The sequence below is a fragment of the Rana temporaria genome, chromosome 1 (genome assembly GCF_905171775.1).
Source record: "Rana temporaria chromosome 1, aRanTem1.1, whole genome shotgun sequence".
Lineage (NCBI taxonomy): Eukaryota > Metazoa > Chordata > Amphibia > Anura > Ranidae > Rana > Rana temporaria.
The window spans coordinates 353,127,114-353,144,949 of NC_053489.1; the positions used below are offsets into that span (position 1 = coordinate 353,127,114).

At 43.2% G+C, this 17,836-nt stretch overlaps 1 protein-coding gene across 1 annotated transcript in view; it reads right to left on the bottom strand.

Moving 5' to 3' along the window:
* LOC120909286 (calcium homeostasis endoplasmic reticulum protein) overlaps window positions 1-17,836 on the bottom strand; it is a 61,199-nt gene that overhangs the window by 18,821 nt on the left and 24,542 nt on the right. Inside the window, exons 12-14 of the mRNA XM_040321028.1 lie at window positions 5,172-5,410; window positions 4,492-4,625; window positions 1,831-1,917 (exon numbers count right to left, since the gene is read on the bottom strand). Coding sequence (XP_040176962.1) covers window positions 1,831-1,917; window positions 4,492-4,625; window positions 5,172-5,410 — 460 coding nt within the window. The remainder of the gene's footprint in view (window positions 1-1,830; window positions 1,918-4,491; window positions 4,626-5,171; window positions 5,411-17,836) is intronic.

The window sequence follows — 17,836 nt, forward strand, 5'->3', positions numbered from 1 at the left end:
AATCGCAGACACATGGGGAGCAGTCCCACTCTACCGAGTCCCGTCTAGTTCACATTTACTAATAGTTCCAGGGCAGCCTGCAGTGCTCCTCTCCATGCCTGAAACATTGTCCCCTGCTTGAGTCCCTACAGTCCTTAGAGTCTCTTGCCTTCCTCAGGCATGGCCCACTTCTTATTTAGTTTCCAGTAGGATGTCACCACAGCAATACGTTCTGTGGTAAACCAATGCAAAAATGGGATAAAAGTGCCCAATGGTTTCAATAAACAAAGCAGGTCCTACTCACAAACTGAGTCTTCAGATACAGGGTCACACCAGAGGCTGTGCCAAAGCTCTGGACCTAGAAAGCGCTCAACGGCTAACACATCACACAAAGATCTGGAAAGCACCACAGTGTGGAGCCCAGAGGTCACATTTCAGGCAATTGCCCAGTCTGGCAATGACCTCCAAAGTTATTGCCAAGGCTGCATTCACACCTGAGCGTTTTGTCGCCTGAAGCATGAAGCTCCAAAACGCTAGAGGGGAAAAAATACATTATTCTCAATGGAGATGGTTCACATCTCCACTCCAAAACGCCTGACCCTGAAGCTCAAACAAGTTCTGGACCCTTTTTTGTCGCTCAAATTGAGCGTATTGGGGCGTTATTCTGTTTTTAACATTGGTGACCCAAGACCTATCCAAATTCGCAACAAAACACAGTAAAAAACGCTGCAAAAATCACGGCAAATTGCGGTAAAAATGCAGCAAATATCGCGACAAACGCGGTAAGAAACGCTACGCTCAGGTGTGAAGCCTTAGGGTAAACACTCCAGATCCCCAATTAAGAAGCATGTAGGGAAAGTCTCGATTGAAGAAAGAAATGGTCAGAAAAAAGGCCAAAACTATTTTTATTATTGAAACGGTATCCAACTTCCTAGGATACTAGCAAACAAACTGAAGTTATCTGGGAGTGGGTCGCTGCTTTTTGTTTGCCGTGTCAAGAATAACCCAACTGTGCGTGACCACAACCATAGGAACCACATCTTCCTCTGCCTTCCTTCATATTACATGCCTGTTAGCATAGCCTGTATATGAGAGTCATCAATAACTTTACATTTCTTATTACAGCATGCCAAAGACTCAATTCGGTACTGTTAAGCCCTGTACACACGATCGGTTTGTCTGAAAACGGTCCATTTTCATCGGACAAACCAATCGTGTGTGAACCCCATCGGTTTGTTTTCCATCGGTGAAAAAAAATAGAACGCGGTTTAAAATTTTCCTATGAATAAAAAAACTGATAGAAAAAAAACGATCGTCTGTGTATAACTCATCGGAGAAAAATCCACACATGCTCAGAATCAAGTTGGCGCATGCTTGGAAGCATTGAACTTAATTTTTCTCAGCACGTCGTAGTGTTTTACGTCACCGCGTTGGACGTGGTTGGAATTTTGACCGATTGTGTCTAGGCAAGACTGATGAAAGTCAGCTTCATCGGATATCGGATGAAAAAATCCATCAGATTAGATTCCATCAGATATCCGATCTTGTGTACAAGGCATAACACTGTATGTTGACCAATAACCCAATACAAAAACAGATACTGTAGAGAGCCTCGTCCTTGAAACCAGAATGAATATGTTACTTTGTTGAGAACCATCATAGCAATTCTTATTTTTTCATTTAATGGAAAAACTTTTATGGAGGGATGAAAGGAAGAAAAGTGGTATTGGATATTTCATTGTAAAAAAATAAATAAAAAAAATGTTTATGTGCAAAAGATATGGAGGAAACCAAGTTCCTATTCGAGGTGTTCAAGTTCCATGAAAGAGAGAAAGAACCTATCCTCCTCACCTGCTCCTCTTGTCTTGGCCTTTTCGTCGGCGGGCTCTCATCTTCGCTCTGAAAAATTCATAAAGGCCATTCTGCTCCCAGCCTTCACTGCACATGTAAAAAAGACACAGATTCAGATAAGCTAAATGAAACCGCAAGAAATTACAGAAAAAAAAAAAAAAGTTTTTATATTACCTCCACAGAAACAGATAAACAGCATTGCATATTATCTATGGCCCTCACTTTGAAAACCACAGAATGCAAACACAGCTGTAAAGAGGAACTATAAGAGCCGGTTCACACAGGGGCGACCTGGGATCCGACTTGAAGTTGCCCCAAGTCGTGTGGAAGTGAATGGAGCCGTCTTAATACACACTACTGAAGTCACTCCGACTTCAGAAAAGGTTCCTGTACTACTTCATTCCGACTTGTAGGCAACTTGTACCCATTGATTTCAATGGAAGTCGCCTCAGAAGTCTGATCACTGTCTTAACTGAAGCAACAATACAGGAAGATAACTTTCTCAGGCAAACCCCTCCCTCCCATAGAGCTGATTGTTGTTTGATTGGCCACTGGAAAGCCTCCTGTCCTGGAGGCGACTTGAAGTTGCCTTGTACTGTCCTGGAGGCGACTTGAAGTTGCCTTGTACTGTCCTAGAGGCGACTTGAAGTTGCCTTGTAAGTTGCCTGATGATTCATACTCAAGTCGTGTCCAAGTTGCCTCCCAAAGTCGTGCTGGAAGTCGTGTTGCCCCTGTGTGAACCGACTCTAACCATTTTTGGTCAAGTGCATTGAACTTGTTTAGGTTTATAAAGTGTTTAAAGCCATTCACTAATAAACATTACTACTGGTTAAAGCAATGATGATGATTTTAGAGATCAATCCTGGCTAACTAAAAAGTCCAGCACTGGTAGCTTTAAGGAATAATAAACCCAAAAGCAAACATATTGCAGCTCATCAATTCTTAGATGTGATGGCTGCATTCGTTTTTCTGTCTTTTTTCATCTTGCGATCCGCAAAAAAAAAAAAAAAAAACTTTCCTGCAGTATATCAGTTTACATGGATGAAACAAACCAACCCACACTGACAGGGGTGATTAGAATGATCATCTTGTGTTTCTTCATGCAAAAAAAAAAAAAAAGTTTGCTACAGCAGGCTAATTTCATAGTAAGGCGCTTTACAGGTGCTATAGTGCTAAAAATAGCGACTGCAAAGCGCCTCTCCTGTCACTCCAGTGCGAAAGCCAGAGGGCTTTCACACTGGATCGGTGCGCTGGCAGGATGCTAAAAAAAACGATCTGCAAGCTGCATCTTTGAGGCTCTTTAGGAGCGGTGTATCAATTAAATCAATGGGCAACGCCAGCAAAGCACAACTGCAGTGGCACTTTTAACTCTTTTTTGGCCGCTAGCGGGGATTAAAAGTGCCCCGTTAGCGGACGGAAATACTACGTAAAGCACCGCTAAAAAGTAGCAGCGCTTTACCGCCGACGCCCCCAACGACCCGAGTGTGAAAGTGCCCTAACTGCTTCAAGTGTAAGCTGGAGTTTGGCTTTAATTTGTTAGTGGTTTTAAATCTGCCAATACATTTATCAGCCTGTCCCCAGACAGTGGTGTCTCTCCTCTTCCCATTCATCCAGAGTGGTGTGTTACTGGCCAGATCACCAGGTGAAAACAGAGGGGGAAAAGCCAGAGAAAATAAAAAAAACGGATGCAGCCAACACATCTAATGATTGGTAAACAGTGTTAATTCTGATGTTTCGTTTCAGCCATAGTCTTGACTAAAATGTCTTAATTTTGTTTTGGTCTTATTTTAGTCACCTGAATTATTTTAGTAGTTGTCTTGTAATGCATTTCTCTAGAGTTGCCAAACTCATTATACACTCCTGGAGTAAAAATTGAATGACATTATTTATGGTATAAAGCACAGGTGTCAAAGACAAGGCCCGCGGGTCGAATCCGGACCTCCAGGCCATTTCATGTGACCCTTGCACATCTCCTGCAGCTGCAGGAGAGCGCCAACCCCCTTCTGGTCCTCCTCCAGACCCTTACTTTATGCTTTCAAGCAATGCATCCAGCTACTTCCCAGCAGCAGCAAAAGGAAAGGGGGTGCACTGTGATGTAAGGGAGAGTGGGGGACTCAATTTCTGATGGTGGGGTGGCTCTTGACATCTAATGTAAGAGAAGGGGATGCGCTGGACATCCAATCTTACAGATACAACCGTCCTTTTGAGGACAATCATAATGGGGATGCGGCCCACAATGAAATTGAGTTGGACACCCCTGGTATAAAGGGTTTCAACATGCACTACACAGATTTAGTTGTTGCGATATATAACGTCTTTATAAATAAAACAAAGTTCCATAAACGCACACAAATATTGCTGTCCGTGTTATCTGCTTGCCTGTACATCCCGTACGGGTAAGCCAATACTCGACAGGAAGACTCAAACTACCACTACGCTCCACATCGCCCCGTCGTAGTTCATTGAAAACTACAAGCCGACAGCTGCAAAGGATGTCGGGGGATTGTAGTTCATTCATACACACAGAACCATATGAAACATCTTACATATTAGCATAATATAAAATTGATATTAGTACTTCTTGGCACCATGTTACATTCTTTTAAAAGGTGGACAGTCTTTTACACTTTAAAAGGGCATCTCAAGTGTGTTAAAACTTACCTGTTTCGAGGTCTATCATGTGATGGAGGGCTATAAAATGCCTCAACAGCAGCCAAAAGCCTTTCACTAGGTGGCATTGGAGGAGGGAGGCGGATATCTTTGGGATCAAGAGGTTTGTACTCATGATCTTCCAGCTGCATAGAGAGAAAAAAAAAAAAAAAAAGATATTACCAATAAAAGTGTTATCACAAGGCAACAGACACAAAGCTGAAACGCAATTTAAAATGTTCAAACACATTAGAAATACTTCAGTTTTCCAGATTGTCATCCGACTGGGATACAGGTTTAAGAAACGTCTTCTAAAGTCAATAAACACAACAAACAATACCAAGTGGTATTGAAAAGACTGAAGTAGTCAGGTGGATATTAAAAGACGAAGCTCAAAAAAAAAAATAAGTCTCAGATGTCTCTTATTAAGATAGACTATTACCTGTCTGAAGGGACAGTATGCTAGCTTGGGGGACAGTTGGGCTGTACCCATTCTACATCAATGTGAATTAAATTACTGCCCCGGAAAGAGTAAACAGTCCAGAACCTGGAGATAGCAGCTTCCATCAGAAGGTTGTGAGCCAGATGTTTTGGTTGCTGACAGAATCCACATCCAAACTGATCCACTTTTGTACCAGACAATCTGCTAGTGACAAGTTGCATCTAAACATACAAAAGGCAATAGTACTAACCTTAACCAATGGCGCCATAAGTCCTGCAGGGAGGTCAAAGTAAGGAACATTCGGAACAAGACTGGGGTCATCATGGTTGACGTGTGGAGGTCCTGGTCTACGCATATGAGGTGGCTGACCATTAAACCCATGCGGTGGTGGGCCAAATTCTTGGTGTTGAGGACCTCCCCACGGAGGATGTTCATTCATGCCAGGATGTGGCATTCTGTGGCCTTGGTGATGGTGTGGTGGTCCCATATCTAAAGCGAGCAGAAGAAAAGAACAGGGAACAGTCAAAAGATATAAAACAAGAGTGCTTTACAATATACCAGCATACTGCATACAAATGACATCACTCCAAGTGTTAAAAAAAAAAAAAAACACATTAACCACTTTAGCTCTCGTACCTGTACCCCCTATGGACCAGGGCAATTTTTACATTTCCACTATGTGTCAGTTTATTTGGTGATAACTTTGTCATTACTCGAGACAATACAGGCACATTTTTTTGGGGGGGGGGCGGGACATTTTTCTGTCAATATGGTTTTGCACAGGTGGTTTTATTTTCTATAGAAGCTAGAGCCAGATTTTTTTTTAAATACTTTTCAGGATGTTAATTCAACACACCAGGGATGAATACTTAGCAGAGAAAGTCATGCCAGTAGAACCACTTTGAGGAATTTTTCTCGAAGGCCCCGCTCTGAGGCCACCAGATTCTCCATTTGATTAAAGGTTACCGAAATTGATGAAATGGAGGATGAAGGTGGTTGTGTCTGTTTCCAGAAAAGCAGGATACAGCTTTTCACTGCCATAAGCAGCAATGATAAAATGGATTGTCTGCAAGTCTTCCCTGAGATCTGGTGATGGTGCTGAAGAACGAACGCCGGATCCCACGGTACGACATGATCAGTGAATTTCTGGGCAATGGGGTTGATTTACTAAAGCTGGAGAGTGCAAAATCAGGCTCACTTTTACACATAAACCGATTAGCTTGAAGGTTTTACTGCCAAATTTAACTGAATAAGCTAAGCTTAGAAGCTGATTGGTTTCCCCAATGTGACGTACCTCCGACCAAAAAGGAGTGCAGAAACCAGCAGAACCAAAAGATGAGACATAGGGGAAACATTTTATTGATCCTGATGGGTGTGATATATCAGCGTGTTAACAGTTTTAGATTCTGATTCTTGAGACCTAGAACTGTTAGAATATTACTTTAAATATAATTTTGGGTATTCTTGTTGTGCAGCACTGAAAGCACTGGCAAACAAAAACAGTGCAAGCTTGGTAAAACCCCTCCTCTGATCAGGATGCCATAGGTTTGTGGGAAAAGTGGTTCCAAAAGCATGGCAATGGTAAGGATCTGTGTCCCTCAGTGAACATAATAAACTGGATTTCAAGGTTCATTTAAAAAAAAAAAAAAAAAAAAAAAAAAACACAGATAGAAACCTTTTTTTAAAAAAAATAAAAGTATATGCACTAGCTACGAGTAAGCATCACATGATGTGAAACATGTCAGCCACCTTTTTCATTTTGACTGCATCACTTTGGTTGTTTTTTGGATTTTATTTGTATAATAAAGACATTGGGCCAAATCCACAAAGACCCGGCGTAACGGCGAATTTCTAATTTAAGTTACACTGCCTTAAAATTTCTACCCAAGTGCCCGATCCACAAAGCACTTACCTAGAAATTTCTGGCCGTGTAACTAAAATTCCGCCGGCGCAAGGCGTTCCTCATTTCATGGGGGCGATTCCCATTTAAATGAGGCGCGCTCCCGCGCCGGCCGTACTGCGCATGCTCGTGACGTCATTTTCCCGGCGTGCATAGCGCGAAATTACGTTACGCCGGGCTTTGTGGATTGCGACAGGTCAATAAAGTTGCGTCGGGAAAAAAAAAATTACGGCGCGGGAAAAAAGATTCAAATTCGAAAAAAAAACGCGTCGCTAGACAGAAGGGTCTGCTTTTACATGGTGTACTAACTTTACCCCTAATTTTGCGTATGCAACTTAATACTTACGGAGAAAAAACGAAGCAGAAAAGCTTCGTGGATCTCCGTAAGTGCTAATTTGCATACCCGAGGCGGCATTTCGACACGAAATGCCCCCAGCGGCGGATGCGGTACTGCATCCTAAGATCCGGCAGTGTAATTCAATTACACATGCCGGATCTTCTCCCCAACTATGGAAAACTGATTCTGTGGATCAGTTCCATAGTTAGGACCGGGGATACGACAGAGTAACAGCAGTTACTCCGTCGTATCGCTTGAGGATTTGGCCCATAGTTTTAAGGAGTGCGGCAGTCCAGGACCTTTTTCTATCCAATGCACCTGTGCATTGCCAGCATCCTTTTGGTTTAGTGGGATGAAAGCTAAGCCAAGGTATTAGCAGTTTTTAGAGCGGTATAATTTCTCACTATATGCACTAGGACACAGCTTTTTATGTGACAGAGTGGAAGATATAAATATCAGTTCGTTTTGAAGCAGTGGGGAGAGGCGTAGATCAGCAATAGTGAAAGATGACAGGTAGGGAGGGGAGGAGGACAGAGGGAGACACGAGAGAGCTGCAGATAGCAGCATAGGACTGAGGCACATACGCCGACAATGGTGTCAGGGCTCAGCAGCCCCGATATATCGTGGTCAGCATACAGGAGGGGAGGGTAGAAACTGGCAGGATCAGCCAGGTATTTCAGGTGATAGAAGGGGCCAAATTACACAGCACATGTACTGTGCTATATAACATGTTTCAAAAGAAATAAGATCTTTATTTTATTTTTTGGGGTTAACAAACGCTTTAACACATGTCATCACCAGACAATATCCAAGCACAATAAGAATTGTTACTTGCATATAAAAACTATTCTACAACTAAATAATAAATAAAACAACTGTCAAGAATGGCTAAATGATCCGAGAGCCTATAATTACCTAAGAAAAATTTTGAACTATAAATACATCACCAATAACAGTATTCTAAAAACATGATCCAATATATAACCTAGGTTTACCTCTTTCTCTTTCTCCCTTGAAGGTTATAAGATCTTGAGAGTTGATCTCTGTATACAGTTAGGTCCCATTAGGGGTGGGCAGAAATTGACTAACAAGAATACAGTCATTACCTTGTACACATTTGTTTACTTCTTGTTTCCTGTTTATTGTGTGTTTAAATATCAAACCACATAATGCGTTATTGGCCTACCCTAATGCTATAATTGTTGGATTTTATCAACCATTAAATTATTAAACATTTTAAGTAAAAATAAAACCTGGGAAACGTGTGAACAGAACACCAGTGTTGGAAGCAATTGCTTAGTGCCAAAAAGCCCAAGAAGCAAACCTATATCTAGTAGAGAGCATCTCGACAGGAAACGTGCCGTGTTTGTTATAGTGGTTGTAAAAGACAAACGGTCGTTTTTTTTTATGCATCAAGGTAAAAGAATCTTCCAGTTGTTCCCCATCCCACCTTCCCTAAATATTTACCAGAGTCCAACATCGATTCCGCACTGTGCCTGGCGTCCATTCTTCTTTCCCCTCTTTCTTCTCTCACAGGCTCTATTTAAAAAAGAAAAAGAGCCTTTGCAATCACTTGAAGACAATAAGCTTAAACGATGATCATTCTGTGCCACAGAGAAGTGGCTGCTCTTTGCTGAGACCATCAGGAATAACAAAGACCAAGTCAGTCTTTTTAATGTAAGCAGTGGCTGCAAGGTAGACCTGCAGTACATCCAGGTAATGGAGGGAAGTCTCCATTTGATGAACTGAAGCAAAGAGGGAGGGAAAAACAATGTCCTGGTTGAGGTGAAAAGCAAAAATTACCTCGGGTGGGAAGCAAGTTCTGGGTCTCAGCACCAAGACCAAAAAAAAACGTTTAATAGGCTAAGGCCAACAGAAAGTGTTCTTTTAAAAATTAGGCAACCAGCTCAGACACTTTCCTCACAAAGATGATTGAAAAAGGAGATGCAACCTTGTGGGCGAGGGTGGAAAGAGAACATCTCCAATAGGTTTAAAGGGTGGTTTATCTGAAGCACAGAGAGAACCAGATTCAGTGCCAAAATCTGATGGTATTCAGGGTCAAATATTGATCCAGGCCCAATTTCAGAAACGTCACAATTTCTGGACAGTCTCTTACCTTGCACCAAGCAAAGTATGCCTTCTATGTGTGATGGTGGACCTCATGGAAAGTGGTCTTCCAAACCTTTAGCATGGTAAGAGTCACTGATTCAGGGATACCCATCCCTCAGGAATTGGGCTTCAACAGCTATGCCGTTAAAGGCAGCGACTGTGAAACAGAATGGTAAACTGGCCCATTGGGACAGAATATAGATGATCTGGAAGAGTCCTTGAGCTTCTGCCAAAAGTCTATTTAGGACAGCACAGTTGCTTATTGGTTAGCCTCTACCTTGCAGCACTGGAGTCATCAGTTGGAATCCTGGCAAGGACACTATTTGCATGGAGTTTGCATGGGCTCCTTGTGCCTGCGTGTTTCCTCCATGAGAGAAACGCTGGTAGTCATCACCTGCCTTAATTTGTCTTACTATGCGTTTACATGCCCGAAAGATTATACGATTCTTGATGGCAGGGACTGAGCTCTGTAAATTCGGGAAGCTATATACTGTACATGCCTGTAACAAATAAATAGGTTAGAGTACCACATTTCCCTCTGCTAGTTTGAAGCTTTGAGTATCACATGACTGCCCACTGTCTTGTTCCCTGTGGACTAAACGAGCAAGGTGTTTTAGAGGAGGAAAGGAACAAATAAGACTGTACTGATCCCACTGACCCACTGCCTCTGGCTGAGGAGACAAAACTGTCTATTCTGGGGTTAAACTGAAAGTTCACATCTGGCATCCCCCACTTTGGTGTCTGTCAGGTGAATTGGCCTGTCTAAAGACCAGGGCAACTTTTTCCACAAGGAAAGGATTATTGTGTTGACTGGGACTGTCTTAAAAAAAAAAAAAAAAAAAAAAAAAAAGAGGCCAACCTCAACCCCCGAACTGTCATGCAGAAGCAAAGAGTTGAGTGATTCCTGGACTGAAAAATATGAGTATTGAGTGAACAGTTGGGATCTTCTAAGGAAGAAAGATTGATGCTAAATGCTGGGAAAAAAGACACAACACTCCACCCAGTAGATGGCATTAGCGGTCAGGACCTCAGGGCTCTTCTTTGATACACCAATGGAAACATTATTTCAAAAGGTGCACAATGGTACTAATAAAGAGCTCCTGGTACTTGGTGCACACTGCCTTCTCACAAAGTGAGTCTTCAGAGATGGTCACACCTGGGGCTGCGCCACAGCTCTGAACATGGAGATCACTCCATGGGGAACACGTAGTACAGGCAGGTCTGGAAAAATGGTACCACGGTCTGAAAGTCACATTCCAGGCTAGCCCCGCAATGGTTTAGTCAAAGGGATTCCAGGTTCAGTCTCCATAGTGAATGTTGAGGAAATACTGATCCAGGGAGCGAATATAGACCAGCTCAAGTAGCTAAAAGAAAAATTAGATTATAGAAAAGAAGTCCATCCTTCTGTACACTGGAAAAACACTAAGGCATGCTGCAAGTGAGTTAAACCAAGCCAGCACAGTTTGTGTGCGCCCCCAAATCGGTGGTAGTACAACCGAAAGCTTGTCTGCTGCATTTTTGGTCAGAAAAAAAAAAAAAAAAAACACAACACACACCAAAAATGCACCTCCCTGATGAAATGCATTGAAAGCGTAGCAAGAACGCATCAATAACGCTCCCGTGTTCCCTTTTTGATGTGTTTTTTGAGCCATAACACCTATTAAAAACACACCATTAGCACAGTAAAATCAAGGTAAATTCACAATATCACGGCAACATTTTGTGCATTTTCGGAGATGTTATCTGCACCTTTTTTCCTCAATCGCCAAAATGCTGAAAACACCAATTTTCGGTGCATCTCTACTTTGCATCAGCACATCACCCCCAACCCCAGGAGCCATAGCGGTCACCTCATTATGGACTGAAGGGGCCAACAGCATGCTCACGCGCAGAAGCGAAAGTATACGTGAGTAGAGCCCGCATGTAAACGGTATTCAAACCACACATGTGAGATATCGCCACGATTGGTAGAGCGAAAGCAATAATTCTAGTCCTAGACCTCCTCCAACTCAAAATATGCAACCTGTAGAATTTTTTAAACGTCGCCTATGGAGATTTTAAAGGGTAAAAGTTTGTCGCCATTACACGAGCGGACGCAATTTTGAAGCGTTACATGTTGGGTATCAATTTACTTGGCGTAACATTATCTTTCACAATATAAAAAAAAATTGGGCCAACTTTACTGGTTTTTTTTTTTTTTTTAATTAACCACTTCCCTACCGGCCCATAGTAAAATGACGTCCACAAAGAACCTCTGCCGTTCTGAGTGGACGTCATATGACGTCCTGGGCTTTGTGGGGGGATATCTGAATGATGCCTGCAGCTAGAGGCATCATTCAGATATCCTTCTAAACTGCCGGCGATTCTGCACAACGTAAGAACGATCATAGCGGCGGTTCCGCCGCTAGATCGTTCTTACAGGCGGCGGGAGGGGACATCCCCCCCCCTCCCGCCGCCATCCGGTGCTTCTCCGGGCTCTCCCGTGCCATCGGGGGCCCGGAGAACGAATCGTCTGGCGCGCGCAGGAAGCATAGAGAAGACTGGTGACCAGATGGTCACCAGTCATCTCTATGACCGTCGGAGGACCCTGGCGCGATGTGATGACGTCACGCCCGGGTCCCCGTAAGTAAACAAAGCCGCGATTGCGGCTGCTAAGCAACAGCAAGCATGAGATCGGTGAATTTTTTTCACCGATTTCATGCTTTCCAGCCTGGAGGAGAGATGTGGGGTCTTATTGACCCCGCATCTCTCCATAAAGAGTACCTGTCACACACATTTCCTATTACAAGGGATGTTTACATTCCTTGTAATAGGAATAAAAGTGATCAAAAAAAAAAAAAAAAATTAAAAAAAAAAGTGTAAAAAAAGAAATAAATATATATAAAAAAAAAAAAAAGAAAAAACATTTATTTTTTTAACGCCCCTGTCCCCGGTAGCTTGCGCGCAGAAGCGAACGCACACGCAAGTCCCGCCGACATATGTAAACGCCGTTTAAACCACACATGTGAGGTATCGCCGCGTGCGTTAGAGTGCCAGCAACAATTCTAGCACTAGATCTCCTCTGTAAATCTAAACTGGTAACCTGTAAAAAATTTCAAATCGTTGCCTATGGAGATTTTTAAGTACCGAAGTTTGGCGCCATTCCATGAGTGTGCGCAATTTTAAAGCGTGACATGTTAGGTATCTATTTACTCGGTGTAACATCATCTTTCCTATTTTACAAAAAAATTGGGCTAACTTTACTGTTTTTTAATTTTTTTAATTCATGAAACAATTTTTTTCCAAAAAAAAGGCGTTTGAAAAATTATTGCGCAAATACCGTGCAAGATAAAAGGTTTCAATGACCGTCGTTTTATTCCCTAGGGTGTCTGCTAAAAAAACATATATAATGTTTGGGGGTTCTGCGTAATTTTCTAGCAAAAAAATTATGATTTGTACATGTAGGAGAGAAGTGCCAGAATAGGCCTGGTATGGATGGGTGTATAACTGCCCTGTATGGAAGAGGTTAAAAAATAAGACAAGTGTATTTTTTCCCAAAAAAAGTGCGCTTGTAAGACCGCTGCGCAAATACGGTGCGACAGAAAGTATTGCACTGACCGCCATTTTTTATATATATATATATATATATATATATATATATATATATATATATATATATATATATATATATATATATATATATATAATGTTTGGGGGTTCTAATTAGAGGGAAGGAGACGTCATTGAAAAAAGTGATTAGAACTGTCTTTTAAAAAAAAATATCTGTGCCAATATTTATGCAAATTTCAATCCTGTGCAAAAATATAAAGTGCTTGCAAACAAACAAAATTATGTGTGTGATCCAGTTCTTGCCTTTAAATATATTCTTGCATTATCCTAGTTTATGTTCCATTTTTTTAAGGATGTTACTTTTAGTAAAAGGGACCAACTGTGTATGCTTTTGTTTTACACAGTTGATCTTTTCTCTTTTCAGGAGATCTTTTCTGCTGGCAGGAAAGCGTGCACCCAATGCGCTGCGACACCTCTTGATAAGAAGCTCATTTATTTCTAGCGAGTGATCCAACTAACTTGAGCAGAGCACTCAAGTAGGTACTTTTTTTAAAGTCACTTTATACGTTTCGTGCGCCCCCACCTCCCCCACCTGCTGGTAATTGAGGCCGCGGCCTTCTGCAGGCCTAACCTTCCTTCTATGAAGGCTGTGGCCTTAATTACCGGCGGGCGCGGGGCCGCAGCGATCGGGTGGCGGGGGCGCACGAACACACAGGATCCTGTGTCTCCGTGCGCACCCCCCGCCACGCGATCTCGGCGGGCCTGCGCCGGCCGGTAATTGAGGCCGCGGCAGGCCTAAGCTTCCCCGGGCGCCAGGTCACAATTTCTTGTCGCAATTGCGACCGGCGCCCGGATTTTGTCGAGCCCCGTCTTACACAGGTCCATTTTTTTTTCTACATCCACCCTCGGCTCCATCACCCGAGGCACCTCCTGCCAGTGCTGTCAGCTATAGTAATTGGTTGCTAGGAACGCCCGTCATCCAACTGCAGACCTTCAAACACTGCCCCGCCTACCCGCATTCTCGTGTAGCTGCTGGCTCCACTAAGGTTGGAAAGCAGTGGACTGTGTTGCAAGGGGGTAAGGAAACCGATTTAAATATTGGGTGAGGTGGCTCTAGGGACCCTGATGTGAAGGGGGGGGGGGGGTGATGCTGGGGACCCTGGCGTAATGTGTGTGTGTGTGTGTGTGTGGGGGGGGGGCTATGGGAACACCGAAGTGTGGGACTCTGGGGATCCCAACATAAAAAGGGAGGGGGGGGCAGACGACTCAGGGAACCTGATGGAGCACAGGAAACGCTAGGGTCACGCCTTAAGATACTTCCGGAATGCCAGCCATTGATACACGTCAGTCATTTGACATTAAACACCGTTGTCATGGCAGCAGATAGCTGCCCTAACCCCTGTATTTTCTTTAACGACGGGTGGTCCGCTTTAAGGTAAAAGTGGTCTCTGCGGCAGATTCGCCGCAAGATCACTTTTAATCGGCAGCGGGGGAGGTGCCCCCTTCCGCCGAGTCCTGGTATTCTCCGCCACTTACCAGATACGTCAGTAGTGGTGGAGACAATCCTTTCCCCTGCTTGGCACCAAGTCGAGTGAGGGAATGATGGCCCCCACTCGACTCAATTGCCACTGGATGACGGCAGGGACAATTTTTCTTTAGTGATAAAAATAAAATAAAAAATAAGATTTTTTTTTTATTGCTTTGAAGTGTAAATGCAAGATCTGAGGTCTTTTTCTTTTTTGATCCCAGACCACACCAAAAAAAAAAAAAAGGTCCCGTTGTCCTTTTTTTGTATTACAAGGGATGTTTAAATTTCTTGTAATAGGAATAAAAGTGATCCAACATTTTTTTTCTTTTTAAACCATAAATGTTTTTTTTTAAAAGCACCCCTCTGTGCTTGCGCGCAGAAGCATACACAAGTAGCGCCCACAATATTAAAATGGTGTTCAAACCACACGTGACGCATTGCCGCGATCGTTAGAGCGAGAGCAATAATGCTAGCACAGGACCTCCACCAACTCAAAACTGGTAACCTGTCGAAATTTTTAAACGTCACTTAAGGATATTTTGAGTGGAGATCCCCTCAGATCTCCACTCTAAGGGGATCCAGTATAACCAAGAACATATCCAGAGATCTGGAGTACTCTGCATTTCTCCCACTGTTGATGTCAGCCCGCCTGGGGGGGCAAGGAAAACTGTTATACCTACTACAGTATCATTGGCAGTTACAGACTAGGACCAAGGTTTATGGTGAGAGTAGATATCCACACTGTGTCCAGCCTGGCCTAGGCTGACACCATCGTGGTTCACTGCAATTCCACCCTGCCTGGCCTTTTACTGTATTTTTATCTGCCTTGTGTTATTCAATCAGACAGTGTGAGTGGACGAGGAGTGTGTGCGTTTAAGCGACAACGTTGTCGATTAACATTTAATTTCTGTGTAGTCTGTGTTTATTACCATTTTTGTGACATCACGCAATAACGTTTTTCTTACAGTGGGTGAGACTACGGTTGCTTTATTCCCTTCCTCCTTTTAGCTCCTTTGGGGGTCCTTACCACCTTTTGTGCCAGGCTCATCCTGGTGCTGCACACTATGTTTTGTATGTTACTTACTCTTGCACTCTATACATCATGTTGTACATTCCATAGACCTGACTAAGGTGTTCATTGTCCCAACAGTTGCTGGTTTTAATAAAGTTCTTCTTTAGGCTGGGTTTACACCAGTGCAAATTGGATGTGGCTTTCCCTGCATCCAATTCGCACAGCAGGAGATTGTGACTGGCTCTCTATGGTTTACACATCTCCACAGCGGCTCCAGTGCCAATTGCACAGGAGCCCTGTGCATCTTTTGGTCCGTTTCAGGTCCGAATTCAGACAAAAATTTATGAAAAAGCATGCAGCAGTATTTTGTGGGTACAAGGACTGTGGTATACAGTATGTGTGCATTGTATACAGCGACTAGGCACAGATTCTGTTTAAAACATCCCCCTTTAAGCCCCTCACTTTGTTAAGCAAAATCTATCCTCTGTGTCAAATTCTACGGATCCCTTAACTCTTCCTCACTTACTGGTGGACCCCTGTTCTCTATGCCTTGCTGACCCCCTGTACAGTCTACAGAAAAATAAAAATAAAAAAAACTGCTGACCTCCCATCCTCTTCCCCCTGGAAATTTTCTACTGCAAACCCACAACAGACAGGCTAGATCCAGCCCTGGCTGTGCACTGCTTGTATATGTTTTACACGGTTAATAATGGGTTAATAACAGGAATAAATGTTATTAAAATTAAAAGGTGAACTGACACCACCCGAGTCCACACTTACACAATCCCTGCTGCAAATATCAGCGCAGACCAAAGATTAAAGAGTTTTGACTATAAAAATGATTTATTTCTGTGAATTGGATTGAGCTTTAAGACTACATTTGCGTTTAGTTCATCAAACAATGTAAGACTTTAGGCAACACTGTAGTAAAAGACAACACATGACAAATGAACATTTGACACAAATAAAATAAAATAAAAAGTTTAAAAAACTACTCTTTTTTTTTTTTATAAAACAGGGGAGTATTTTGGAACCCTTTTTGGGCAGGAATAGCATACAAGTTGAGAGCATTAATGCCAACTACACTTTAAAGCGGAGGTTCACCCAAAAGCGGAGCTTCCGCTCATCCGGTTCCCCCACCTCCGGTGTCACATTTTGCACCTTTCGGGGGGGGGGGGGGGGGGCAGACACCTATCTAATACAGGTATTTGCTCGAGGGATCGACCAATATCATTCCTTAGGTGCCGATACAACACCGACTAAAACCCTCCTTCGCACTTCAAAGTATTCAAAACGTCAAGATTGGCGGTTTTAAATACTTTATTTTTTTTAAACTGGCACCTTTAAAACGCCAGTAATCCGGGAAGTGATGCAAATGACACCGCGTCCGGATTACTAGATCCGAGACCAGAACGAAGTTTCCGCTTTGTTCGGGTCTTTGTCCAGCCGGCGGACGTGCCGGCTGGTTGCTCGGGCCTTCCGGTGGGACGGGGGAGCCCGGGGCGAGCGGCGGAATGACGTCCCCTCACGTTACTTGTAATAACAGCCGAGCGGCTGCTGAGCCGCATCGGTTGTTATTACAATAAAGCCGGCCAGCAGCTGCATGCATCATCCCGGTAAAACCCCTTAAAGCAATATTGATCTAGTTTGACACCGATTATTCAGAAAATGCCGATATCGGCCTTTCCGATAACCAGTCGATCCCCAATTTGCTCCCAATTCCGGCGAGAGATCCCTGCAGAAACTGTGGCAAGTCACACTATGTCCGGCCCCTCCTCCCCAATCCCCCCCGCTGTCTTCTGTGAGACACACAGGTCCCAGAAGACAGCAGGGGCCAGTCAGGATGTGCAGCGCGACTCGCGCAATAGGGAACCTGGCTGTGAAGCCGAGGGACTGGTTGGCTTCGGGTGAGGACATTGCGGGCACCCTGGACAGGTAAGTGTCCTTATTTTAAGGCCTCATGTACACTCGGACATTTTTTTCTATAGTCAATAAACTCCCCATCGTGTTATCCTAAGTGTCCATGCCCACATAGGCTGTAAGCAGTTTTTGGCTGGGGTGTTTTTTGGCTTTAAAAGACGAAAATAAAAACTAGTGGGTTGAGAGGAGTTTTTCAGCTTTAACATGAAAAAACGTTGATAAACGCCGATAAAGGCTCAAAAAACGTGGTTCACCAGCATTTAACATTTTAGATCCATTGAAATAAAAAAATATACATAGATTTTTTTTTTTTAATTAAACGCTAAAAAACGCTATTGCAAAAACGTTAAAACGTTGAAAAACTCACTGCAAAGCTACTGGAGTCCAGTGTACACGAGGCCTAAAGGTCAGCAGCTGCAGTATTTGTAGCTGCTAACTTTTAATTTTATTTATATTTATTTTTCAGCATAACTCCGCTTTAAGGGCCTGTACACACCATAGCACTGCAGTGGCATTTATTCTGAATTGTATCCCAAAGACCTTGTCAGATGTGTTACAGT